Consider the following 26,447-nt stretch of genomic DNA (forward strand, 5'->3'; position numbering starts at 1 on the left):
CGGAATGCCGTGTGGATTCCACTTTACCTGCTTACGCGCCGCAGCCCACCTGAAAAGAGGGGACCGTGGGGCCAAGCCACAAGATTCTTTGAACTTTGAAGGATGGAGTTACCTAGATGCGTACTGTACATAGAGATGCTAAATAGGCACGTGATGAAACTTCAAACATTTCAAAAGGTAATGATAGCAGCTCCTATCTGTGATCAAATGAAAGTTAAGTGAAATAAACAGGTAGTATAACTGTTCGAGCTTTAGTTATTTATTATTTATTAAAGCCCTAAATATTTCGTAATAACACATTGCAGTCTAATGTATACCATTATAATCTGCTATAGGTAGTATAATTGCGTTAGTTAGATTAGACGTTACGTACCTATGCTTGGAAACAAACAATCATTCGTCATAAACGGATGAACATAATGAGGACACAGAGTCGTGCTAAGCTGTATGTACCTAGATGCCCCTGCAGATAATAGCCCCATTGGGGGCATCTCTAAAAGACGGCTCGTATTTTAAGTAACCTATCGATAGTGTAACGGACGGCAAGAACGGCGCTGCAGCGTATCAATTGCTAAGGCCGATCTAGCAAAAACAGGTACAAACCGTAGCTATCCGATGCTATCTGATTAGCAAAAGATACAGCGGGATAAGGCTTAGTTTAGTTTGATCATTCCTCCTTTTGGCTCCTTTTGGAGGGTGCTCCCAATTGGAAGTTAGGAGACCTCACTTCACTCGGCGCAGGTCAGCAAGCGAAATGCGGAAACATTGTAAATCGTCGGCTTGGGACCTTCCTTTCCGTGTGTCTTTACTAGTATTTGATTTAACGTTGATTTTCGATTCTATACTGTAATAGCCTCCCTATTTGCAGCAACAAAAATTAAAATTTTGAATTTTTCTTTTTAGAAGTCGAGGTTTATGGCAGCCCATAGCAGCAACCCATAGCCTAGTCCCCAGATTCACTCGATAGAAATTCGTGCAACATTTATGTTTTACGTTTATCAATTTGCATGTCCTTCTCCCTCTCCCTCTCTGTCTTTTCTGTATCTGATCTGCAACCCGCAACCCGCAACTTGCGACCCACGCGTCCTGATTTTTATGTGTTTCATACTCTCTTTTCCACGTCTCTCATTCAAATCCGACCTCATATTGTTTTTCTTTCTCTAACGATCTTGGCTTGGCGTATCCTTTCTCCGGATTCTGGTCTCGATATACCATTCGAAACGAATTGCCTATTTCTATGTGATGCTCTTGATATCGACCAAGTAATCGTCTTGCCGGTGCGCTTACTTGCGTATTGTGCCCTGACGTCTACCCTTTCTTTCTCTCGTATATACATATATCTAATTTGGTGTCATCTGGATGACACTATATTACCATGACTAGATCTACCACTTCGCCTCGAGATTCGCAACAGAACCCTTCCGCAGCTTCGTCCCAATCCATCCCCTTACAGGATCTTGCAAGACAGCAACGTCAACATGATGGCCAGTCGCAAGGCGAGGGACAGAGGGGATCTGCGGGTCGCAATCTGGGTGTTTCGACGTATTGGGATGGCTACCAGCAGCATCATCAGAATGCCGACCTGAGCCCGAGTCCTGGCGTTTCGCCTATAGATGCTGCTGCTCTTCAGTTCGCCTTACCTCCGGGAATCGAACCTTCGGCCCCGGCCTTGCCTCGAGATACTTCGACACCCGCTCAGCGATATACCCCCGAGACTCCCTACTACGATGAAACGGCTCACGTAGACTACTTTGAATCCGATAGTTCCCCCCTAACGTCTGCTGCGCAGCCGATCGCCGGTGCTTTGCCCACCCTGCAAGTTGACACGCAACCGAGAGATAGCTTCCAGACGGTCTCTGATATAGACAATTCACGCTCGCCACAACGCTCTCCCCGGATGTTGGGGTTTGATTTGGAGAATGCATTTCCTTCGAAGCACCGCAGCTACGGCAGTTCTCTCGCGCCAAATGACAATCGGACCTCGCGAATGCCAAGCACGGCCGATGCCCTATATAGAGCTGGGTCAATTGTTAGGGCCATGTCCCAGCGTGTTGTTAATATCAGTAATGAAGGGGAAACTTTTGAGCAACAGCAACAAAGACGGCAGAGATCAAGATCACCTAGTGCAGATGGCCGAGCGTCGCCAAGTCATTTGTCCACTCAACTAGGTGTTGACACATCATACCCTTCTCAAGTCTACTCGAATACTGAGAAGAGTGGCGAGCCCGGGTGGACTACGTCGGAAACTCCTTTGCCTCCTCGGCGTGAAGGGCCAATGCCGAACCCTTTGAAAGGACGTTCTCTAGGCATTTTTGGGCCCGATAATGTCATTAGGAGGAAGCTCTGCGATATACTGGTGAATCCATACATGGAACCCTTCCTCCTCCTCCTGATTGTGCTCCAAGCCATCTTGCTTGCTGTCGAGGCTGCAAACAATGTCTATCTTCCCGGAAATGAGCGCCCCCCTCTCTGGGACCCCTCTTCAAGCACGAACTGGGCCCTTCTTATCCTCTTCATAATATTCACCCTCGAGACGATAGCTCGGATAATTGTATCTGGCTTTATACTAAATGCTGAAGAGTACAGCACCATTGACCGAAAGAAAGGAATTCGTGCGGCTATATCGGACCAGTATAATGCTGTTTTTCGGCCCCAACGTCAGAAATCTGTGAAAACTCCTCGAGAGCCGGCTTATGGGCCTTCTACATTTGCTCGATCCTTCACTATGATGCATAGCAGTATGCCCGAGACAATCGAGGAACAGCAAAGGATGCAACTAGCTCGCCGAGCTTTCTTGAGGCACGGGTTTAACAGATTGGATTTTATTGCGGTCGTGTCCTTCTGGATAGCTTTCGTCCTCAGCATCACGGGCATCGAAACGCAGAAGCATTTATTTATCTTTCGCATGTTGAGCTGTCTTCGAATTGTTCGACTACTCGCACTTACAAACGGAACAGCGGTAAGCTACCTCACATGGAGAAATTCTGAGAATTGCCATTTCTAACTCACGTGCTAGATTATACTGCGAAGTTTGAAGAAGGCTGCACCACTTCTTCTTCGGGTTTCCTTCCTTCTAGGCTTTTTCTGGCTCTTATTTGCCATCATCGGCGTGCAAAGCTTTAAAGCAAGTCTAAACCGACAGTGTGTCTGGCTGGATCCTTCACAGCCCGATAATATGTCCCTGTCGTATACAAATGATATGCAATTCTGTGGCGGGTATCTCGATGAAAATGGCACAGAACGACCTTGGGTTAGAAGCTCGATTCCGGGCACATTGCAGGATCTCGAAAGTCCGTCCCGTACTCCTAAGGGTTATATATGCCCCCGGCATTCCATTTGTCTCGAGCAATCAAGTCCATTCAACGACACTGTCAACTTCAACAATATCCATCACTCGTTGGAGTTAGTTTTTGTAATCATGAGTGCCAATACATGGTCAGATCTTATGTACTACACCACCTATTCCGAGTTCCTCCCGGCAGCTCTTTTTTTCGGCGCTGGTATTATGATCATGATGCTGTGGCTTACCAATTTACTCATTGCTGTGATCACCTCATCGTTCCAGGTTATCCGAGAAGAGAGCAAGGCCAGCGCTTTCACAGCGGACGATAACTTTCAAATTTCCGATTCCCAGGAAGAGTTGCGTAGGATCTCAACATTCGAGAAGATATACAATAAGACACGGCTGTTTTGGGTGTTCCTCATCGCGGAAGAGCTTTTTGCTCAGGGTTGGCGAAGTTCGGATATGAGACCCACGCAAGCACATTTTATCCAAGCAAATAGCATCTTAGTGACGGCTCTCCTAGATGTCGAAATCGTCATTAGAATCGCGGCTAATTGGAGAGCCTTTCCTCGGAGCTACCAAAACCTATTCGACCTCTTTCTAGCGTTTGCAAATACGATAATAATCATCCCCCATATCGTAGAAAGCGGTCAAACATACATGTGGCTCACGATATTCCAAATCCTACGATCCTATCGTGTGGTTATGGCCCTACCGCTCACTAGGAAATTGATCCTCTTGGTCCTCGGAAACGCTACGGGTATCGCAAACCTTATGATGTTCGTGTTCCTGATCACCTTTATAATGGCCATTTTCGCTGTCCAACTTTTTCGTGGAGAGATGCCATTATATGACGACGGTGGTGAGCTGGTCAGAATATCGTTCTACAATATTTTCAATTCATTCCTCGGCATGTATCAAATTCTATCAAGTGAGAACTGGACAGATATTCTTTACGATGTAACGTCGTACACCACCCAGTACAACACGTCCTGGTATGGCGCAATGTTCCTTATCGGCTGGTTCATCCTCGCATTTTTCATTATCGTTAATATGTTCATTGCTGTCATTCAAGAGAATTTTGACGTGTCGGAAGATGAGAAGCGGCTGGAGCAAGTTAAGGCATTTTTGCAACGCAAGGAACTGGGCAGCAATGCAACCACTAATATTACGCTCTCGGATATTTTCACCTTGGGGAAGTCCAAGCAAAGAGATCCGTTGGACTACGGCCCAGCGACCATGGAGATGCTGTTGAAAGATGCCGTCGTCCGAGAATTCCTTGACGATTCGCTGGCCCCATTAAACCAGGAATCTAGCAGTAGTTCTACTCCACAAGAAGGGGTCGCTGGTGAGGGTATTCGGCCTGGCTTTATGTCTTCCATTTGGGGCCGGATTCGTGGTCTATTTACTAGCAAGGAGCCGAATCCGTTCTATTCTAACATCCGGTTTAACCTTCCTAACGACGCCCTCGATCCACGGCAGATGGCTCGTCAAGCTGTGTCTGCCACTGCCGAACGCCGTAAAGCTCAACGCGAGTATCTTGCCCGTCATCCTACGTATAATAATTCGCTTTTCATCTTCACGCCACAAAACCCTATTCGCCGGCTTTGCCAACGACTCGTTGGGCCAGGAAGAGGTAACGAGCGCTTTGATGGCGTGGAACCAAACAAGTTTGCCTTGTATGGATTTACGGTGTTCATCTATGCTGCTATCATCGCCATGGTGTTACTAGCTTGCATTACTACACCGCTGTATCAAAAAGAATATCTCCAAGTACATGGGGGAGAAAACCGATACAAGAGTTGGTTTGTCTGGGTCGACCTGGGCTTCGCAATAGTTTTCTCGGTGGAGGCAGCAATCAAAATCATTGCAGATGGTTGGTTCTTCACGCCCAATGCCTACTATAGGAGTTCATGGGGCATCATAGATGGCGTGGTTCTTATCACACTGTGGATTAATGTGCTTACCCTCCTATTCCATGACGGGGACGTCTCTAGGGTTATCGGCGCTTTCAAAGCATTGCGGGCACTTCGTCTACTTAACATTAGCAACAGTGCAAGAGACACCTTTCATTCCCTAATAATAGTAGCTGGGTGGAAGATTATCAGTGTAGGTCAAATTTTGTATCAAATACTTTTGAGTGTTATGCTAACTTAATATTCTAGGCTGCGCTGGTCTCCTTGTCTCTCTTAATTCCATTTGCCATATATGCCTTGAACTTGTTCAATGGACAACTGTTGGAATGCAATGACGGTGACGATATTACGCACCTATCTGACTGCTTTGGCGAATTTGAAACTGCGCCGGCTAGTCCGAACTGGACAATACTCGCCCCTCGCGTTGCAGATAATCCTTATTTTAAATTCGACGACTTCGCTTCCTCATTATTTATTCTCTTCCAAATCGTCTCGCAAGAGGGTTGGGTCGACGTATCATTTGCTACTCAGGCAATTACTGGCCGTGGCTTTCAACCGCAAGCAATGTCAGCTCAGGGTTATGGGATGTTCTTCGTAGTTTTCAACCTCCTAAGCACAGTATTCGTGCTGACCCTGTTCATCTCTGTCTTCATGCGAAACTACACTGAGCAGACCGGTGTCGCCTTCTTAACGGCTGAACAGAGATCGTGGCTTGAATTGAGGAAGCTTCTACGTCAAATCTCACCGTCGAGAAGTTCCTACAACGACTCGGAGAATAATAAATGGAAGAAATGGTGTCATAAGCGAGCAATCGAGAAGCGAGGCAAGTGGTATACGGCGATCACCGTGGTGTTAGTCCTCCACTTGATCTTGTTGATGTTGGAATATTACCCCGAACCAGAACAATGGTCTATCACGAGAGACGCCATATTCCTACTATTCACGCTATTCTATATGGCTAACATCGCTATCCGCATCGTTGGTCTTGGCTGGAAGCGGTTCAGAAGAAGTTCATGGGATGTCTACTCACTGATATGCGTGTCCGGTTCTCTTGTAACTTCCGCTCTACTAATTGCCAATTATGGGAATCAGACTTTCACTCAGATCCACAAATACTTCCTCGTCAGCATCGTCCTCCTTCTCATCCCTAGGAATGATGCGCTTGATCAGCTTTTCAAGACAGCGGCGGCAAGTCTTACAACCATTTTCAATCTACTTGCCACGTGGCTGGTATTCTTCCTAGTGTTTGCAATAGCATTAACGCAGACTTTCAGCCTGACCCGCTTTGGGGAGAATGAAGACATCAACATCAACTTTAGAACTGTCCCTAACGCTCTTTTACTGCTCTTCCGTATGAGCGTGGGTGAAGGTTGGAACCAGATTATGGAAGACTACGCCAATATCATGCCGCCGCTCTGCGTCAACAGTAGCGAATTCCTTGACAGCGATTGCGGTAGCACTAATTGGGCTAGATTTCTATTCATCGCTTGGAATCTCATTAGCATGTATATTTTTGTCAACCTCTTCATCTCGCTCATATACGAGAGTTTCAGTTATGTCTATCAGCGCTCAAGCGGCATGGCGCACCTTGACAGAGATGAAATACGGAGATTTAAAGAGGCATGGCGCAGTGTCGACCCTGCTGGGTCAGGCTTCATCAGTAAGGAAGCATTTCCAAGATTATTAGGGGAGCTCTCTGGTATTTTTGAAATGCGGATATACGATTCCGGAGATTCAGTTCAGCAGATTTTAGAAGACGTTCGCAACGATAAGAAGCATATGAGGCATTCGTCAATCGCTACTACCAGTAATGGAGGTGAGGGGGTGGACATTAAGAGGCTGAACGAGAGGCTCTCGAGGATCGATGTTCGGAAAGTACAAGAAAGGCGCCGCCGATTTAATATCTTTTATGAGGAAGTGATGGTTTCTGCGGACCCTGTCCAAGGAATATCATTCACAACAGTCCTGATGATTATGGCGCATTATAAGATTATCAGTGACAGCAAGAGTTTAAGGTAATAAGCATTCCCTTCAAGATCTGACTAACTAAGAACTAACAATATCTCAGGCTCGAGGAATTTTTGCGTCGTCGCGCACGTCTTCAACGAGTTGAGGAAGAGGTTCGACGAAGGATTGTTGTCGGGTTTTTTGACACAGTGTACGTTTTTTTTTTTCAACAGTATCTTTGGGGAACCCATTTTACTGACGCAAAGGTTAGGTATTGGTCTCGCCAATTCAAGAAACACATGGAGAAGAAGAGATCTGGGCGGATGGCAGCAATTCCTCAGCTAGACGTGCCTGACATCTTTGTTGATGACGAGGACGACCGTAAACGGACAGCAATGCAACGTACTACAATAGCAACTCCAGTTGCTAGTGGTACGTCCGATTTCCTTGCTGTATCCTACGAATCCCGGCCGCAACACAAGAGCTGGAATTCTGGCGCGGATATATCATCATACGACTCGTCACAGGCGCATCCCTTAAGCCTACCGAGGGCGAGCCCGTCAATGCCAGGGCAACGTTCCCACGCGTCTGCTTTTAGCTTCGAATTGCAAGATCCTGGAACGAATTCAGGCGACAATAGTAGACGGGGTAGTTCGGTAAGTCCGGCTCAAGTCAGAGAATTACTTGATGATTCTGCTTGGGTTGAAAGCATCAGACGAAGCGCAACAATACGGAGGTCGGTACGGCGTTCCGATTGGAGCGGGCCTCGATGAGATTACTCGTTCATACAACAATCACATTAAGTACCTACATTGTAAAAGAGCATGTACCCAAAGAGGCATGCCGCGGGGCCGGATTCTTTTACGGACCTGAAAATACCTTTATATGTCGAGATTCAGGGTACGTTAGGGCGGTATATCAAGAGATGCTCGAAACGGAGCAGGAATGACTTGGATGAAGTCAGCAGGCGTTCTAGGGCACTTGAAGGGGTTTATCAACAAAGGGGTTATTCGTCAACGCCATGAATAGGCAAACCTTGCTTCATATTACATGCGTTCACTGTTTACTATGTTCTACGGTGTTAGTTAGATCCCAAATATCCCGGGTGCATTATACAGGTAGAGATAGCATCATCATCATGCAGGTGTTTGACTACTTGTATCTGTTAGGGCTCTAAGATCTAGAGCGAGGCTAGATAGAGAAGTAAACTATCACACATGAATTCCAAATGAGACTCCGACTCGCATAGGTCCTTAGGCACCTCTAAGGATGTAAGTCATGAGTGTGGGGATAAGAGTCTGCGTCAGCTACCGTCTTTACGTTCCTGAGGCGACGCCAAGGGCAGGGGTTTTACTATGTATGCACATATGTACATATGTACCTAGGTAGGCTGCTGTGCCACTGTGCCACTGTGCCACATGCAGATGTAGATGCAGATAAAGGTCCGTGTGTAACCCGCATATTGCCCGTATCGCGGTTTTCCCTGCCAATTTCAACGACCTGGAACATCTTCAATACTGGAACGCGGTTCTCAATTTTCTCACCCGTCGTATTCTGACGCAGTAAGGATTACGGGCAGCCCTGACTCTTTTATTATTCGACTATCACATAGAATTCATTATCGCTTATAATCCATTGTCAACACCGTGATAAATTTCCAACCCTCGGGTTCGATGGAATTAGTTCGTTGCCTTTGGAATTCGAGATCTCTTCTATCACCAATCGATAATAAGCAGCCATTTGAAAACCCCATTCTCACAATCGAAACTAGTCATGATGCGCATATTTTCTCTGCATCTATGATGAATGCTGTCTTTAATAGATTGACTATGTCATGCCTGTTATGAAACAACCTGAATCATCGACCAACCCATTTTCAGCAAGCCCTTAAATCCTGGTTGGCGATCATACGCCCTTGGACAGAACCGTCTTTACCCGTTTCGGTCATGAGAAACCCAAAGACTGCACTGCAACTGCACGCACGCTCCACAGCCACCTTGCTTAGCTTGCCCAGTTCAAACAATTTGGCTGGTCATGGTGCGAAACTCCGGTAGCAGGGCTACGAGACAACGACATTGTTATCTCACCAAGTGAGCCTAGAACAAGATGGGGTTGCGAAGAAGATTCGTCTGTTTCACCACTGCTGACGATACGCGAAACCCATTTTTCGCTGTACCGCAAAAATCTCGTTGGTATCGTGTATTATCGTGTCCTACCATCCGTTACCTTTCTGGTCGCAGCTATTACCGCAAGCACCATACTATCGATTATATCGATTCTGCCAATTACTTGCTACATGAGACATATCATACTAGGTTAGGTATGTAAATGCGGTTCTTGTGCAAGTGTACTGAATACAGCCACCAAAAAATACCTATCTACCTGGTACCTAACCTAAGTCCTTGTCGCATTAAAACCAAGTCTTGATGTTCAGCCCCTGAGCGGAGATCTGTGTGCTTTAACGAAGTAACATCACTTGTCATGTCCTTGTCCTATCTCCCTGTTCCCTCAAACCCATGATCTAAAGTGGATCTGATGGTATATCGACTCCTTACTATGCGCATTCCTCTCTATCTTGCACCATCCCGTATTCAACCTCACAACCCTTGGTTTAAGGCTGGAGTCATAGTGTAGATCCTCCCGCGCTCCTACTACTTAAAACTTCGTCGGACCGTACCTCATCAGTGTTCCTTCTTCCTCCAGACTCCTCTGTAGTGTCTGCTTCTTGCATCATTCCTCCTCTAAGACCCAACCGCCCAACAAGTATTGCTTGTTTTGTTCTATTCACGATTCTTACTAGAATAGATCGTCCCATCTTTTTTATTTTTATTTTTTGAACCAAAGCCGGCTTTGAGCCCTTCATTCACTTGTTACGTTCTTCAAACTCACAGGCTGAGCCTCATTTTTACGCGTTTGTGATCACCAAGCCAAGCCTCACGACGGAATATCCGAACCCATTTCAAACGATTCAGATCCCAATTTATCAATCAAAACAAATCACCAGTAAAGATGCAGTCACGATTCCAGACCATCCGATCCCGCTTTACCCCTAGCGGTATCCGAACATCTTTCCGCCGCTCCTCCACGGCATCCACCACTTCCACAAGCTCGTACCAGTCTGACAGCTCGAGCTCCTCATCGCCAGTGAGCACAATCAACGCTGTGTTATTCAGACAACCGTCAATTGCAGACCTAGAAGAAGAGAAGCGGAGCTCCGGGCCTGAGTTAAACATCCTCGAGCCCAGACCCATCGTTTACTGGGGCGGCGTTGAAGAGCGAATGGGATCCCTAAACTTCTGAACATAAGCTTATGACAAACACCTTCCTCCAACTTTAGGGGTCGAGGGGGTTTTCAAGCTTTTTTATTTTTTATTCTTTTTTGCCGAACAATTATTTTAGACCTTGACGGCCAGATGAGATGCGCAACTTAATCATATTTTAAAAAATGGGGACCCCTGGAGGCGTTTCGCTGATGACCTTAGGTCATGCACGATGTGATGGGACAGGGCTTATTGACTGAGTACGTTTCCCCAACGATTACGGGACACGACAAGACAGAACTTGAAAAGATATCACGCAATTCGCGGAGCACACGGGAGGCGATGGGACGGAATTGGGGTTTAATGGCGCCCCAGGATGGGTTTATTCGGAGTTATATAACTGACCTACTGCTCTCGTCGATAAGGCAGTTTTTAGAGATTTTTTTTTTCCAAGATATTTACGAGGAAATGAATAAGAAGAAGCTTGCTCAAGCAAGTTGAAATTTCTCCAAATTACATATGCTTGTCTGAATTGTTTGATCTGTTTATGAGCTTTGCGACGTTAATATCCTTATGTTTCCCGGTCCTATATATAAGACAAACATAGATCCTTCGTTGTTTGTGAATTGGAATATACCTACACTTTGACTAAAGTTTATTGATCAATTATAAAAAAAAGCCTTGTTTATCCTATGCTATCGGCTTTGAAGATTGATCAAAGTAAAGTACTACACTATGCTTTTCATAATATACCTCCTATGCAATAGAATAAGAAGCAGACCAGGTGTTATCCCGGTTGGGGACCCCGCTAAGAAGATAACATCATCGGTCAAGGTTATGGCATTCGCCAATGATATACATCTCCTCTCGGCCTGACTCACCCATTAGCCAATTCATTGTAACCCAAAAGTAAAACACTTGCATAGCTGATACATAGCTTATAGCTGTTGTCCAGCAGAGTACCTAATGGTTTAGTATAATATTTTAATAATATAATACCTTGGTCGCTGTTCGCTTCCACGCTCAAGTCAAACTGTCTAAACTAAAACTCACTCTCACGACCAAGTGCGAAATGGATAGCGACACCAGCACTGAGAGCAGTTTCGAGCTACCCGACGAGGGATCCCACCAAGGCGGAAATGGCGGCGTCCCTCCGAATGGCCTCACCCGGGCACAAGCTCTGAATCTATACGTCAGCCATGCCTTTTCGACATGGAATGCTCGTGGTTATGAATTTGCCGCAGTACGTCGCCCCGGAAGAAGCGATTAGATGAAATAACTTCTCATTACCTCACCATCTTATCAGGTCCTTTTCACGGCGGCTGCATATCCTGATACCCTTGTAGCAGCGGCGCTACGGCAAGTCTGATCGGCTGTGCTGAATCTCTGGTAGCTCATTGTTAACACAAGCTTGCAGCATGATCATAGTTTATTTTGCCATGATCCTGTTCTCCAGCTCGGTTGGACGATGGGTGCAGAAGTCTCCCAGTAGACTCCGCACCTTACTCTCTACCATCATCTGCAACCGCGGCTCGGTGATTCTCGGCTCCTTTTTCTGGATCTTGATATTGAGCCAAGAGGACCTGGTAGGACACGAAACCAGGTTTGTGTTGCCCACGAACGCCGTCCTTAAGGGTATAGGATTCGCCATCGCGGTGACGTTCGGTATTGTCGAACGCTTAAGTGCGTCCGGTAATCTCATCTCTATGGAGCGAGATTGGGTCGTTTCTATTGCTGCCCCGACCGGTAACCCTTACGATTTAACTCACCTTAACGCCGTTATGAGAAGGATCGACCTTGTCTGCAAATTAATCTCGCCTATTTTAATTTCAGTTGTCATCTCCATCCTCGGGTCTATCCGCCTCGGTGTAGTATTCACGGCACTTACTAGCCTAATTAGCATTCCAATCGAGGTCTTCTCCGCGAAGCGAGTGTGGAATAGCAGTCATTTGCTACAAGCACCACGTACCGTACCAGCCTCACGTCCAGAGGCAGCAACGCAAGAGACATCAAGATCATGGATATCGAAGACTCGGCAGTACTTTCACGGCTTCGAAATGTATTTTAGCACGTCCGTCTGGATCCCGTCTGTTGCTTTAGCGCTTCTACATTTCAATATGCTGACCTGGAGAGCCACCTTTATCACATATTTAATCAACATAGGTTACTCGCTCAATGCAATTACAATCGCCAGGGCTATAGGTTCCGTATTCGAGATAAGCAGCACAGTCATTACCCCCCGAGGCATCGAGTACATGGGCAAGACGCACCATCACGCTTCTACCTACCCCGCAGACGAAGACGACGAGTCAGGAGCTCGCTTGATTACTGGCGAGCAGGATGGAAACCAAGATATTCAAACCATGATAGGGTTGCAGCGGTTTGGGCTCTGGGGTATAAGTTGGCAAATCATAAATACAGTATGTCACTAGTCTTGTGTGATTCTATTGATTCTTTCTGTCTGAATGCCTACTTACGAATTTTGAAGGTACCGGTTGTGCTAGCGCTATGGGCAATCTCGGAACAGCAAGATGGGGCAAGCAACCTCATTGCTATTGCTCGGAGGATTATTGGTGAAAAGGTTCCGCCTAATGCAGCTTGGAGTGTCGTATTGTTCTCATTCTTAGCTTTCTCACGGCTAGGAGTATGGGTTTTCGACCTCACAACCCAGCAACTTACACAAACACTTGTCCCGGAACACCAACGGTCAAGCTTTGCAGGTACGGAGAACTCTGTCGTAAATATATTCGAGCTCCTCGGCGCCGGTGCGGCTATAGCTTTCCCACGTACGGAGCAGTACAAATGGCTAGCATTCGCGAGCTTGGTCTCCGTACTAATCAGCTGGGTAATGTATGCCGGCTGGGTTCGTCGCCAGAGGGGCCACCTAATTCATTGGGAGAAGCTAACTCAGGGCCTATGTGTGAATGAACGGGGCCGGTGAATAGCTGAGGGGTAAATGGGAGAGGATTCACTCGGTATGCCATTAAGAACCTTCCCACCGTTACCTAAGTCTGGTCCTAACGACTAAGCACCTCTCGTGGTTAAGCTCTACGATAGGCCGCGATCCTTTTCTTCCCTAACAACCTACATATCGTTGCCTTAACTAAAGACTTACTCCATTAACTATTTTCAGTCATTCTTACCTCGCCCCGTGTTTTATAATTCGACAAATCTCTTTCTCGGTTATCACTTATGAACTATATAGTTATCAGGCCTAATCTCCAACGTACTGTACTCTTCTACAATGTTGCATACTTTTCACTCGCAACTATTCTCTCAGGCATCAACAGTACCCATCCTACTACCATGCTCTCTTGAGCCTTCACTATTAAATTATCAGTACCGACCAGAATTATCTTCACTTAATTCCGACTTACAAAAAGCTACTTACAAAAAGCTACTCTCTACCATGTCTTTTACACCGAGAACACCCTCTCCTAAGCCGCAGCGCCCACGCACTGCTCATTATCGGCGCCACTCCGTGGAATCCCCGATCACCGTGAAGCAATGCATGTCAGGACCGGAATTAGCATCCGCCGATCGTCGTGCCCAGCTCATAAAGCAGCCATCGCCATTCGATTCCCCAACATTCGCCTTCCAAAGCACATCCGCCAAGGAGCACGAATTTAGGCAATTCTTAATACGGACGTCAAATCTCGTTCCTATCGAGTGTCCCCTTGACCGGCTTTCTTCATACGGTAGCCCGTGTCCCATGTTCCCCAAGACCCTCTCAAATTCTAAAAATACCGATGGCGAAATCGACGAGCCGTACGAGCCGTTCCATTTCAAAAATAGCAAGCGGTTCCTCGCTTTTGAACTATACAAGCTCTCACGCGCTGAAGATCTGCACTGCGAGCCTAATTTTCTCAGCCATGGTAACGAAATTATTCCACAAAAACGAAGCACGGTTATGGACACAGACAAGGACGGGGAAAGTAGCGGGAACCATTGGCGTTCCTGGCGGGAAATGGTTGGCATTGTGGACGGAGACGCTACGGGGGAAGAACATGTGAAAAAACGGGCGAAACTGTGCAATCCGGATACTGCTACCAATGACGGCCTTGTCGCCTCCCAGCAGCTTCCCTGCCTGCGAGTACATCAACTTTGCGCTGCCCGCTACGGAGAAGATTCAGGCTCGAGTTGAAAGAGTGCGGCGGGATGAGATCTAGTCACACCACGGATCACGAAGACGGAGAGTAGTATGCATAGTATGCTCAATACCTACCTAGATCCCATATACACATACTCGGCTAGCAGGTGACCGTTCAGAATGCTCGAGTCCTGTAATAACTATTAGCAAGATTGGCGACTTTGGCCTACTATGAGCAGATGACTACATACATTTATTTTTTGCGCCCTCGAAATTTGTGCCATAGCCCCGACAAAGCTTCTTAATATAATCAGCCCCTTACTTCCGCTACAGGAATCTTGCGCGCCTACAGCCCCTATCATGCGTACTACAAGTATGCCTTAGTACCTAAGGTAATTAGCTCATAAGGCAATACCAATGGAGGTATCCTACACTGGTGTTTGCACTTTTCTGGTATATGGACCAGTTAAGTTATTAGAATCACTCACTTTATCTCCTTTCTAGGTAAAGTGCCTGGTGCATTAAATTTGTTTGTATCCTTTTCTTGTGCAAACCTCGTGACTCGCCGTATTCATTCGTACCTTACTTGTGTGTGTATCGGCCACTTGGGTTCTTTGCAGTTCTTTCTTACTGTTGCCTTTTTCGCGCCGCGGTCGCGTCCTACTTATTCGCGTTTTGTTCCTTCTTTCCTACAATCTTTTCAACTTTTCGACCGTTCTACCTGATTCGCACCCCTTCTACAGATATTCGATATTCCAAACTTATTAGTTACATCGAATTATTTAGTATTGTCGCGTTGCAAGGTTTCGCCTTTGGATTTCTCCTCTCCTCCCCCACATCAATCTCAAATAAGTATTATATCTCCTTTTCTCCTACAACAGGTATACCACTAAGATATATCTTACGGGTTCTCTCGTGGTTTACCTTTGATACACTTTTATGTAAACATTAGGCACTTACTCTAACCATCCGTCATCATGTATCCTCCTCCACGAACCCCCTCCCCCAAGCCTGAGAGTCCGTTAGAGATCCCAAGTTACATCACTCAGCTCCGTGCCCTTTCTTTGGATGACAACGATGAAGAATTTGATCATGGAAACCTAGAGCCGGCCTCACCTGCCAGCCGTGCTCTACTGAGTCGCCACTACGAGGGAATCCGAATTCGAGGTGACAACAGTCCTCATCGCCATGAAGAACTCTCGCCTTTCGACTCGCCTACAGCCACCTCTGGAAACAGTTCTGCTTTCCCGGGATGCCTTGAGCAGGAGCAAACGGGATCTACTTATCCCTTTAGTTTCATACCCACCATCCGTATCACGTCGCCCGCGTCGCCCTCTCCCCCTAAGCGTGGTGGAAGTCGTCGGTCTCACCTCAACTCGATCCTTCCTTACAACAATTCCATGGATGCCCGCAATGAGGACCCAGCACGACGAGTCCTGGAAAATGAGTTCTACGATCTTGAATCCGTCGACTCCGCTACGGGCCATACTCACAGCCTCAATAACCCGTTGGGTACCCAAATCCCGGGTAGAGATACCTCACAAGAACACACGCGCAGTTTTACTGAGAATCGAAATGTGCGTCTCTATGGCGATGCTAAGATCCGCCATGACAATCCAAGTGGTAATGAATCGGTTGCCCGTTCAAAGGAGTGGAGCAAGGGTGGTCAAAGCCCAGTCCGTCAGGAGCAACTCAACGAGCGTACAGAGAAGATATCCCCAAGCCCTGGAAATGGCGGTTTCGTCAACTATAAGTACCCTCGTTACCCACCGCTTGTTCACCCTTTGCGAGCTCACCCTGTGAGCCTTCCGCCTGGAGCCCCTCCGCAGCATAGCGCCAGAGACGAAGATGAACCAAAATAGGCAATCTCGAGAACATCTCGAGCACGGGAACGATGGCCACTTGAACTCAATTTGGATGCCAAGTAAATAGGGTGAGTTGCTAAACCTGATATTATTGACCATTGTGTATACTAACGACCTCAGGATTACCCTAGCTCCAGCCACCCAGCCTCTGCAGAAGGACATGGCTTGTACCATTCTAGCTTTAAATGAGTTATCGAGCTTCCTATGTAGCAGGCCAGCAGGCATGTTAGTATAGTATACTAGCCTTAGGTACCCAGCTTAGGTAGGCACTGGGGTAGAGTCTGAGGGGTTTGCTAGATGAGATGAGATGAGATAGGATGACATGCCGGAAACCGGCTTCCATGGACCCGTCTTCTAACAGTTAGGTAATTACCCAGATAGGAGATAATACTCATGATACGGACCTGTTTCGGGTCTACGCATATGAATGAATGACAAACCAGTTACCGCGTCCCCCAACCACCATACTATATTTCGTAACACCCCCCTTTTTTCACTATATATATAAGGTACCTTATACGATATTTATTTCTATGCATGATACTTGCGAATTATCGTATCATTATTTCTAAAACCCCAGGTCAGGTTGCGAACCACGCGAATTTTCGGTATTTCTTTGACGTAGCTACTAGCGCACTTACACACTAGGCAACCTTTCCTATAAAACAAGCCGCCCCGAGGTTGCTTAGTAGATTTGTTTGCTTCACGTGCGGACCAGCTACGAAGAACGCGCCTAGGTGATATACGGGTCTGTTATGACGACCGGCGGCGCTGCCCACCATTCTAACCTCCTACGGGATTTGTATCAATATCTGGCCTTCCCCACATCTCTCTAGCTTTCCTCTCTTCTTTTCTTCCCACCAGAAACAACTTTTTTCTTGGACTTCCGAATCTTCTCTATCTCAATCGATACGGATCATCCGTCAGAATCCAAGAACCGATTTATCTATATCGGCCCCTAGAGAGTACAAGGACATCTATTAAGATGCCTTCTATTATAAGGACCCACCCGCCGCCGCCTCCCTCACCTGACTCCCAGCTAAATGCCTTTCAAACTCGTTTAAGTAAAGAAGACGGCTTCTCTCTCGCGGTGGCTCATGAAATGGACGATAGACGCAAGCTCGGATTTACATCGCTTTCCGGCGATGGAATACCTAGGGACTACTACAGTGGTATTATCCTACGACCGGGCTGCCCATCGTCATTCGACTCACCGACATCAAATCGCATGAGCACCACTGCAGGCAAAGATGCTGAATGGCAAGAGCTATTCATGGACAACTTCACAACGGCGTATCCGCCAATCAAGCCCATAATGGCGCAAGGCTCACCCACTCGCTCCTCTCGCAAAGGTCCGGGTCGTGGCATCGGCCCGCTGCCTTTCTACAAAGAGACCCTGCCGCTCAAAAGCAAAGATGGAAAGGACCCGGTTCGTCGATTTCTTGCCGACGAATTGTACAAACTGGCCGACCGCGAGGAAAGCCACCAGAGCGACTCTAACTCTGTACCGGTCCTGGAAATCATCAATGCAGGCTCTTGGTCACGTTTCCCAAAGAGAAAAGCAGCTCGTGCTCTCTGGGACAGCGACTCGGAAATCGAAACAATCATAGAGGATCAAAGCGAGGGGAGCCGAAGCCCGGGGCTTACCCATACCACGGGTGAAGGTCACATGGTCGAAGACACACCTGCTTCGATCAAGCATCCTGCAAAGAGAGTTAAGCTTGATCCGGACTCCTGGTCTGTGGGATTCGAAAGCCACAACGAGGCTATCGATCCGCATGCCGAGTCGGTGTATAATACTGGGAGGTACCTAGTGGAGACGACCTGGACTGGGACCTTCCGAGCCTAAAATTGGGTTCGTGATTGTGCCACTCCGATACATAGGTCATCTGGGGAATGACTTAAATCGTGAAAAACCCGCTTTTGAACGTGCGTCTGTAAGTTCCTCCTACAAAAACATCGCGTTGTCTAGGTATACATGCTAACATCTATACTCCAGGCTTGGTTTTCGTAGTTCTTGAGCTTTGACAGTTCCTTGTGCGAATGTCCATTGAGACACGCAAGTACAGCAGACACCCAACGTGACAGTATATGGCATAAATTGCCTACCTGAACATACAATTTGGAGGAATATTGGTTGCCGTTGAAGAGTCTGCTTATGTGTCGTTGGGGGGAGGGTTGGGGAAGAGGGAAAGAAAAGCCGCAAAATGTTGCTTTCTTGGTTGTACGAGATATAATGACGGGACTCTGCTGAAATATATAACCCCCAATTATCTGTGTTGCACTTCGGCGATGTAGACCTTGGTCGTTGCTGTGATCACGTGATATGGGCTACCCCTGAATGACAGCGTTTACTAGCTCAATGCTTGTAGGATGTACTACGATAGAAGATCTGATGAGTTAGACGTGTGCTTTTATTCATCTCATATTATGGTATCAGTCACCTTGCTAATATCTCATTGCCCCGGAAAAGAGTCGAGACTTCAGATAATTTAGTTAGATGACAGGTACCCATGAAACACCATTACATTCATCTGAAAAAAGTAGCAATGTGTCATAGAGACTAGAGGAGTGGCTATCGCAGTAAGGCATGACTCTTATTTTAAGATGGTGACTATGATATCATCATATATAATTTTCAAACATCATGCTCATTAATATATATACAAGCCTTCTCCTACTTGCGGCCCCAAGGCTTGCCAATATTCCTACTTGCTCAGGTAACAGTATGATCTCATGGCATCTGGCTTTACACAATAATAAAGCATTACCGGAACTACCTACACTTAGGTATACATGTATGTTATTATCACTAGACCGGCACCATGCCTGAAGTACCTGTATCTGCCGCCGACACTAGCATCAACGCCAACGGTGCCCACGATAACGCCAGTCCTACCAGCGCAGCCCCCGAACCCGATAACACACAGCCGGATGGTCCCGGGCCTAGCAGCGACGGCGCAGAACCAGCACCTGAGACTCCCTTAGAGAGCAACATCCAGCCCTCAAACCCACCCCCCGAGGTCGCCGACCCAGAGACTCCAGAACCACCCCCAGCCCCAGCCCCAACCTCCGAAGCATTCGAGGGCCCTCCATCTCCCCCACCAAACGCCGAACCCGCAACTCCCCAATCAAAAGACCCCGAGTTGGCATTAGACCAACCCCTGCCCCTAACCTACTGGCTCCTCGCCGGCGGCACCGGCCCGCCGCCCACGACAGGGAAATTCCTACGCATGACGAGCGAACGCAACGCCGTCTCCCTGGAGGCGGAAGCACGAGCAGCTGCTCGAAAGCAGGCGCGCGAGGAGCGCAAAGCGTATCTCGCCGCTTGGGACAAAGAATGGGGACCCGGGGGCGTTAGGGGGTTGCTAGCGAGGGCGTTTGGGAGCAAGAAGAGCAAGGCTCGGATACCCACTTAAGACAGATAAGTACCTAAGGTACCTAGAAAATTAAAACAAATAGCTCGTTTGGGTTTGTAATGCGAAAGGTTTCATTAAGAAAGAGGTAGTAGTATTAGTAGTAGAGGCAAATTATCAAGATAGAAGAATGCTTTTTTCGCAAGCCCGATCCGATCTACTGACCCCGAATCCCCCCTGGTTAAAATAGCACAAAGAAACATAATCCACGTCCACAATTTAGGTTGGAGGTAGGTATCAGTAAACATTATAGTCACATAGAAGCGATTCTCACTTGGGCAAACATAAACATCACGGTGAAAAGTCTTGGGAAAAACAAGTATTGATCTGAACCTTAATGAAAAACCTCGACTAATGCAACGCAAATCTCACTGCCTGCCCCCCCAGCCATTGGTCCCTGGTCTAGTCCGAACTAGTTAACAGTAATATGTACACCTTGAGAGAAATCTTCTCTCCAAACTGCCTATCGACAGCCAACTCCGGATGGCCATCCGTCAAAACTTCTAGGAAGAGTAGCAGGCTGAGTTGGCAAGGCCTCGTCGATAGAGACAGCATTGAGCTCGTGAATAACCGAGCAGAGCATTATGGTTTCCGCTGAGAAAGCGGTAGTGACCGGAAAAAATTCGTAAGATACGCAAAACGCCACCAGCGCTAGACGCCCGCCTGAGACTTTTTACCGTGACGTGGTGTGCCTAGCACACAATATGAGAAACATGCAACCAATGCGTCAACTTAGCTGCAAGCTACCGTAGCCCGAGGGTTCTGGTATAATGAAAAGACTTCCATGCAGCCGTCTGGAAGTGAATTTTTTCATGGGTATGAAAATTGGACGCCGAAATAAGAAAAACGACCATCAGCTCAGGTGGTAGGAACCGTAATCAAGATTATGAGAGTCATCGGCCGAACGTCATGCAAGCTGGTATCGTAAGGCCATCATCCAATGAGTCCCTGAGTATCCTGACACTCAGTAAGGCCCTTAACGTAGAAATATCATATTGAGGTTGAATGGTATGTATTAATAATCTTCTTCCTCTTCTGGCTCAGGTTCAGGTTCCAGTGACGAAAGGTCATCCACGGACAATTTTGTGTCTGTGATACCAAAGATAGGTGCGTTCTTCCTAGCCCATTGGCGAGTAATCAAGGATGCTATGGACCGTTAGTCACCTAATATTGAAAAATAGTATAGTCGATCGCCACATACCTTTCATGAACTTTTTGCTGGCGTACTTCTTGTAGAAGGCTTCGTGGCAGATAGGGCGAGCTAGATAGTCAACCATAAGCTCAAACACGGGTTCTATCTCTTCTTCCGTGTATCCGGCATAGAAAGCAATGGTGGGATCCTAAAAGACGTTAGAACACAATGCAAAGCGCATTATGGCAATGTGACCACTTACCCATTCGCCACGGTCAAGGATCATTCGGGCGAGATACATGGCAGCGGCAGCAATGTGGCTAGGTCGGTACGCCAGGAATCGGTAGTCAACGATGCTGATCTCCATTAGGAACTTTCCAATGGTTCGACATTGTATATCATAGTCATCTGCCTTCGAGATCCGTCGAAGGAAGTTCATCGGGTTGGGATAGCTGAGATCGTAGTTCAACGTTTCTAAGATGAATCGTTCTGCACTAAGGATCTCGGCGTCACTAAAGCCGTCATCGGATACCATTCTATAGTTGCTAACGTGAGGTGATAGCACCTCCTCATACTTGGCTGCAATAAACATTGCTGTAATGCCGACAAGCTGGACGCGGTCTAATTGGACGACCTTCTGAGATAGAAATCGATCGATGATGTTGATAGCAAGGAAAAGGGTCTCAGGAAGAAGATGGAATCGAGTGTGGACCTCGATCATCCAGTCGACTAAAATACTTCGCGTCTTCCACTCCAGCTCGTCCTGGTGTACTATGTACTGAGGGTTAGGCACCGACCTAGACTCCAGGTCTCGGAGATATTCGAAGATTTCGTGGGCATATTCAGCCACCATCACAGGGTCGTCTAGACCTTCTTCCTCCAAATCCTTCACACCCTCAGGAAGTGAAAAGCCAATCTCCGACTTGACGGGGGCCTGCTCCTTCCGAGACGGCTTCTGGGCTGCTGTTTCTGGTTTCGGCAATTTGGATGCGGGGCGTTCGAGCTTCGCGGGTTCGGGGCCGGCAGTGTTGACCTTCTTGCGAACTGGCTCCTCCAAGAGGACATCTTGCTTGATTGTCGTCGATGTGACTTTTCTCTTGTGAGCAGTACCGAGAGCACCAGAACCAGATCCTGCTCGCTTCACCTCGGGCTTCTTGGCTTCCTTGGCCGCTAAAGCAGATCGAGTTGAAGTGGCACGGGAAGTAGCCTTCTGAACTCCAGTAGGTTGTGCAGCCTTGGAGACTAGGCCAACTTTGCTAGCTGTTTTCTTTCCCTCAGCCGCCTCCCCTTTTCCGACGTTGCTGACATCACCAAGGGCGGCGCGCTTTCTCTGTGCCGTGGGGTTTGCGTTGATCGCAGACTTCTTGGACTGAAGTGCCTGCTTGGCAGGTTGGGATGAGACATCGATGTCGAGGGCCGCAGCCTTCGCACGCGTCATACGCGTCGCATTTGCAGTTGCATTTTCATCATTCTCATTAGCAGCAACACGGGTTTTGATAGTGCGTCCCTAAAGCTAGGTTAGCTCGTGTCAAAGAACGCGATGTGAAGCTGATTTCGAGATAGAAATCGCGTCCGGAGAGGAAGTCGGTGAAGAAATTAGGCTTACCGGAGGCATCTTGTAGATTGGTGAAATTGTTTGATGTGGAAACCACAATTAATTCTAACTGGGATCTAAAAGAGTAGAATGGGTTAGCTATGTTTTTAAACGCATGTACATATAATGGAGGGTGGGTGGATATATGTAGGGAATGCATCAGAGATGCCGGCTCAAGCAAGCAAGCGCGTACTACCGCCTGTAGAATCGATGCGATGTTATGCCGACAAAACAAATAGCAAAGGCCAGCAAGTCATGAGTAAGGTAAGAAAAAGACAATTCATACAAGTCAATTGATGGTTGAGAGGTTAATAGTGAGAATGTTTTGTCGGCAAGCTCAAAATCAAACCAAGCGCTGAAAGATGCAAATGCAGATGCAATCGACGAAAGACGCGATGCTTGTGGAAGATGTTCGCGAGACGTGATTGGGGGGAGTAAGGTTGTAAGAGTAAAGCGTAGTGGAGTAATGAAGGATAGGAAGGGAAAAAAAAAAAAAACAGAGGCAAGCTGAGTTTTTGCTGAAAAAGAAAGGTATGTAAGGTGGATGGTTCAATGTTGACGGTGAGTAGAGAAATAGTGATGTTTTTGAAGAGTTTGGCCAATGTTTGGCTTTTGGGTGGGTTTCGAAAGCAAAAGCGTGGTGGAGGTACAAAAGTTACGGGACTTTGACGTGAGGGATGTTTGTACTGGTACGTACCTAACAGATAACACGGTCCGCTAGCGCGAATTGAATTTGGGGGGGTTCTCAAGGCAGTTTTTTTTAGGGCACAACACCCCTGTTCAGAGAGCAGAGCTTGTTGTTCCTAGGTTAGGGCCTGAGGTGGTCCTGGATACTTCCTGTCCTCAACGCAAGTAACTGAGAAATATACCTAATTCTGGCGTATGAGCACACGCACACGCGCAATTTGGCTCAAGCTACCAGATGGTCGATGTTGATTGACTAAATGGTATATTGAAGAGGCTATTGTTCTTGAAAGTGAAACTAGCGAACGAAGGTCTGAAAATGGTACTTAAGGGAGGAAGAATGGTTCAGAATGATCTTCTCAATTGGATGTTTGGGGAATGGAAGATGGTAAGTAAAGTGACAATGAGCAGGTTAAGTAAATTCGTGAAAGAGAGAGAGGCTGGTAGTGGTTAAAGAACTGCGGGAGCTCCATCACTTGCAAGACGCGATCTAAAAGGATCTTACACGGTACAAAAATACATAATACTGGGTCCTTCCACCAGGCGACGGCTGTTGCGATCGTTACGGGACCCGCACTTGCTCTTTTTCTCCTTGGATACGTGACTGACCCCACATGTCCGCTTCAATCAACAGAAGCAACGGAGGGGCAACGGCCCCTTCATTGGCCCAGCTCCTCCCGACCAAGAGGATTCACTTCTTTCCAACCAATCCGCTGACGTGATCCCGTGTTTGCAAGGATTCTGTACCTGACTTTGTTACTTACATACATAGTAAGTGCAGCAACTCACGGTAAGATGTGGCTGAACCTAGCTTAGGTACCTGGTTATGTAAGGTGAATGGGCTTGAAAAAAAAAAAAAAAAAAAAAGGTACATTAGTTTCGTACATAGGTAAACTCGCTAACGCCTCAGCCTCAATACTGGAAAAAGGTCGGCTGATCAGCCATTAAATTGACTAAAATTCAATTTAGCTATTCCATGGTGCCAAGCCTTTTGGTCCTTGACCTCGGAAGAATTTGAATTCAAGAATAGCTTCAATTTTTGAATTTCCCTTCCCAACCCATACCCTCCAAGGCGACATATATGCTACCGCTGGCTGTGAGATGAAATAATGCTACAGCCGCGGATACTGTCCGTTCAAGCCCGGACGGTGCTGGCTGGGCGCCAATGCTCCCGCGGCCTGCTCCTCCGAGCCTATGCGACAATTCGCCAGGCTGCACATCCCCCGAATCCCAAGAACGACTATCTACCTAGGGTCCCTAAGAATGAGGAGGCACCCCCTAAAACCGCAAGACAACCAGCGCCCTCCGGGCTCAAATCTGGAAAGGAGTCGACATTAATTCTACGTACATATAAACCTAGGACCCCTGGTGTACGACATCTTAAGCGACCTATCAACGATCACTTATGGAAAGGCAGGCCATTTCTCCCGTTAACTTTCCCCAAGAAGGGTATGGGGAAGGGTGGCCGTAACAATAATGGGCGTATCACGGTCCGGCACCGTGGTGGTGGCCACAAGCGGAGGATAAGGACAGTGGATTTCCACCGCTGGCTTCCCGGCCCCCACCTCGTCGAACGAATTGAGTACGATCCGAACCGTAGCGCACACATCGCACTGCTCACGGAGGAAGCCACCGGAAAGAAGACCTACATCATAGCAGCCGAGGGTATGAGGGCTGGAGATGTAGTGCAAAGTTATCGATCTGGTATTCCCCAGGACCTTCTCGAAAGTATGGGTGGTGTCATCGATCCGGGTATTCTAGCTGCTAAGACGGCACATCGTGGAAACTGCTTGCCGTTACACCTTATTCCCGTTGGAACTCCAGTGTACAACGTCGGTTCTCACCCAAAGGGTGGTGCTGTCTTCTGCCGAAGTGCAGGAACCTTTGCCGTTGTCGAGAGTAAGGATGAAGAGGTAAGGGATGATGGTGTTAAAGTTGTGACGGGCAAATACGTTACCGTTAGGCTACAGAGTGGAGAGATCAGGAGAGTCAGCAAAGATGCATGTGCCACTATAGGTGTCTCGAGTAACCCTCACCACCATTACCGACAGCTTGGTAAGGCTGGTAGGAGCCGATGGTTGAACATCAGGCCTACAGTACGTGGTGTGGCTATGAACAAAGGTAGGCCGAATGCGCGTTCAGATCAATGTCAAATACGATATTAACTATCTGTCTCTAGTGGATCATCCTCACGGTGGTGGTCGTGGTAAATCCAAGGGTAACCGACATCCAACAAGTCCTTGGGGTACACCGGTATGTCTCGCTACTATTCCACGGAGAAGCTTAGCATTCGAATACTAACTCATGATCATAGTCGAAAGGTGGTTACAAGACACGTAGGAAGAACAATCCTAACAAGTGGGTTGTGGTCCCTCGGGCGCGGAACATGGGCAAGAGGAGAGACAAGAAGGGCAAAGAATCATAGAAATGTCTTTCTTCGAGCGAGCCCCATACACTCTGTCTATATGTACCACCTACAGTCTCAGCAGAGAGAGCGAGACTTATGTATTGAAGTGTACTATATCAACCGAGTCGTCATGCAACTCTAGCTATCAATAGCTAGGCATCTTTCTAATATTGTGCCTTCTCAACAGGTAAGTGGCTTGAATGCAACCTGCAATGAGACGCGCCACCCATTTTTCCCTCTCCGATAGGCCAGCCTCCCTTCTATCATATAGCCTAAATGCGTGTGGTGAGGCAGTGAGTGCGTAGCTTATTACGCTCCAGCACCGTCGAATAGGAAATTTACGCCTTGACACGTCAGAGTAGTACTCTTGCTCTAAGCCGCCAAAGTACTTGGGCAACCTTACTTTGACGTATCTTAAGCATCTGCAACCCCTAGATTCAATAAGGTAATCCGAAGCAACAACGATTATAGCGGAGACCAGTTGCTATCTACAGGTTTCATGTAAGAGGGGTGTAAATAAAATACGAGCCTAAGTTAAAAGCTAGGTACCTAACCTATCCTAACCTACCTAGGCTAGGTAAGTAGGAGGTAGGTAGCCGGAATTGCGATTCTCCTCCTCACATCTCTTAATACTCCCGCGAACACGAATTCATCGGTCTATCACGTTTATTAGAGAGTATCTCTAATCTCTAATAAGAAATACTTTTACGTGAGTGGAGCACCTCGTCGACCATCCGATCAAGACCTAAGAGCTTATAGTTGTTGTTTATTCAACATGGATGTAAACAAAACATGACATGGGTTTTATGGACCACCCCCTTACCCCTCTTTGGTCTAAACTAAAGCCTTGCCA

At 47.3% G+C, this 26,447-nt stretch overlaps 8 protein-coding genes across 8 annotated transcripts; 7 read left to right on the top strand and 1 right to left on the bottom strand.

Annotated features, from left to right (window-relative positions):
• Positions 1-1,375: 1,375 nt before the first annotated feature.
• Positions 1,376-7,218, top strand: F4812DRAFT_451262 (Ion transport protein-domain-containing protein; the record flags this gene model as incomplete). The annotated part of the gene is made up of 3 exons (XM_047936184.1): positions 1,376-2,959; positions 3,017-5,392; positions 5,449-7,218. 3 exons carry the CDS (start codon positions 1,376-1,378, stop codon positions 7,216-7,218), a joined length of 5,730 nt encoding a protein of 1,909 aa, XP_047789738.1.
• A 4,064-nt stretch (positions 7,219-11,282) lies between these two features.
• Positions 11,283-13,534, top strand: F4812DRAFT_396212 (Ferroporti-1). Its single transcript, XM_047932168.1, has 3 exons — positions 11,283-12,826; positions 12,895-13,381; positions 13,453-13,534. Exons 1-2 carry the CDS (start codon positions 11,825-11,827, stop codon positions 13,345-13,347), a joined length of 1,455 nt encoding a protein of 484 aa, XP_047789739.1. The 5' UTR covers positions 11,283-11,824; the 3' UTR covers positions 13,348-13,381; positions 13,453-13,534.
• Positions 13,535-13,815: 281 nt separating this feature from the next.
• F4812DRAFT_459532 (uncharacterized protein) lies at positions 13,816-14,550 on the top strand (the record flags this gene model as incomplete). The annotated part of the gene is made up of 1 exon (XM_047937562.1): positions 13,816-14,550. The coding sequence occupies one exon, from the start codon at positions 13,816-13,818 to the stop codon at positions 14,548-14,550; it is 735 nt and encodes a 244-aa protein (XP_047789740.1).
• Positions 14,551-15,216: 666 nt separating this feature from the next.
• F4812DRAFT_471490 (uncharacterized protein) lies at positions 15,217-16,358 on the top strand (the record flags this gene model as incomplete). The annotated part of the gene is made up of 1 exon (XM_047939096.1): positions 15,217-16,358. Exon 1 carries the CDS (start codon positions 15,474-15,476, stop codon positions 16,356-16,358), a length of 885 nt encoding a protein of 294 aa, XP_047789741.1. The 5' UTR covers positions 15,217-15,473.
• Positions 16,359-17,346: 988 nt separating this feature from the next.
• On the top strand, positions 17,347-18,210 carry F4812DRAFT_459534 (uncharacterized protein; the record flags this gene model as incomplete). The annotated part of the gene is made up of 1 exon (XM_047937563.1): positions 17,347-18,210. One exon carries the CDS (start codon positions 17,347-17,349, stop codon positions 18,208-18,210), a length of 864 nt encoding a protein of 287 aa, XP_047789742.1.
• A 976-nt stretch (positions 18,211-19,186) lies between these two features.
• Positions 19,187-19,788, top strand: F4812DRAFT_471494 (uncharacterized protein; the record flags this gene model as incomplete). The annotated part of the gene is made up of 1 exon (XM_047939097.1): positions 19,187-19,788. One exon carries the CDS (start codon positions 19,187-19,189, stop codon positions 19,778-19,780), a length of 594 nt encoding a protein of 197 aa, XP_047789743.1. The 3' UTR covers positions 19,781-19,788.
• Positions 19,789-20,792: 1,004 nt separating this feature from the next.
• F4812DRAFT_459536 (A/B/D/E cyclin) lies at positions 20,793-22,524 on the bottom strand (the record flags this gene model as incomplete). The annotated part of the gene is made up of 4 exons (XM_047937564.1): positions 20,793-20,923; positions 20,979-21,117; positions 21,172-22,416; positions 22,516-22,524. 4 exons carry the CDS (start codon positions 22,522-22,524, stop codon positions 20,793-20,795), a joined length of 1,524 nt encoding a protein of 507 aa, XP_047789744.1.
• A 1,566-nt stretch (positions 22,525-24,090) lies between these two features.
• Positions 24,091-25,838, top strand: F4812DRAFT_429455 (ribosomal protein L2). Its single transcript, XM_047934278.1, has 3 exons — positions 24,091-25,308; positions 25,367-25,440; positions 25,502-25,838. Exons 1-3 carry the CDS (start codon positions 24,297-24,299, stop codon positions 25,610-25,612), a joined length of 1,197 nt encoding a protein of 398 aa, XP_047789745.1. The 5' UTR covers positions 24,091-24,296; the 3' UTR covers positions 25,613-25,838.
• Positions 25,839-26,447: the final 609 nt, after the last annotated feature.

The sequence above is a fragment of the Daldinia caldariorum genome (assembly GCF_022478825.1).
Source record: "Daldinia caldariorum strain CBS 122874 unplaced genomic scaffold F4812scaffold_9, whole genome shotgun sequence".
Taxonomy (NCBI): domain Eukaryota; kingdom Fungi; phylum Ascomycota; class Sordariomycetes; order Xylariales; family Hypoxylaceae; genus Daldinia; species Daldinia caldariorum.

Bases quoted from the DNA above. Each gene is read 5' to 3' on its own strand.
- F4812DRAFT_429455 (XM_047934278.1), top strand. From the start codon at position 24,297: ATGCTACAGCCGCGGATACTGTCCGTTCAAGCCCGGACGGTGCTGGCT. The intron at 25,309-25,366 runs GTAGGCCGAATG...ATCTGTCTCTAG, and splicing joins TGGTGTGGCTATGAACAAAG to TGGATCATCCTCACGGTGGT. The intron at 25,441-25,501 runs GTATGTCTCGCT...TCATGATCATAG, and splicing joins CAAGTCCTTGGGGTACACCG to TCGAAAGGTGGTTACAAGAC.
- F4812DRAFT_396212 (XM_047932168.1), top strand. From the start codon at position 11,825: ATGATCATAGTTTATTTTGCCATGATCCTGTTCTCCAGCTCGGTTGGA. The intron at 12,827-12,894 runs GTATGTCACTAG...CGAATTTTGAAG, and splicing joins GTTGGCAAATCATAAATACA to GTACCGGTTGTGCTAGCGCT.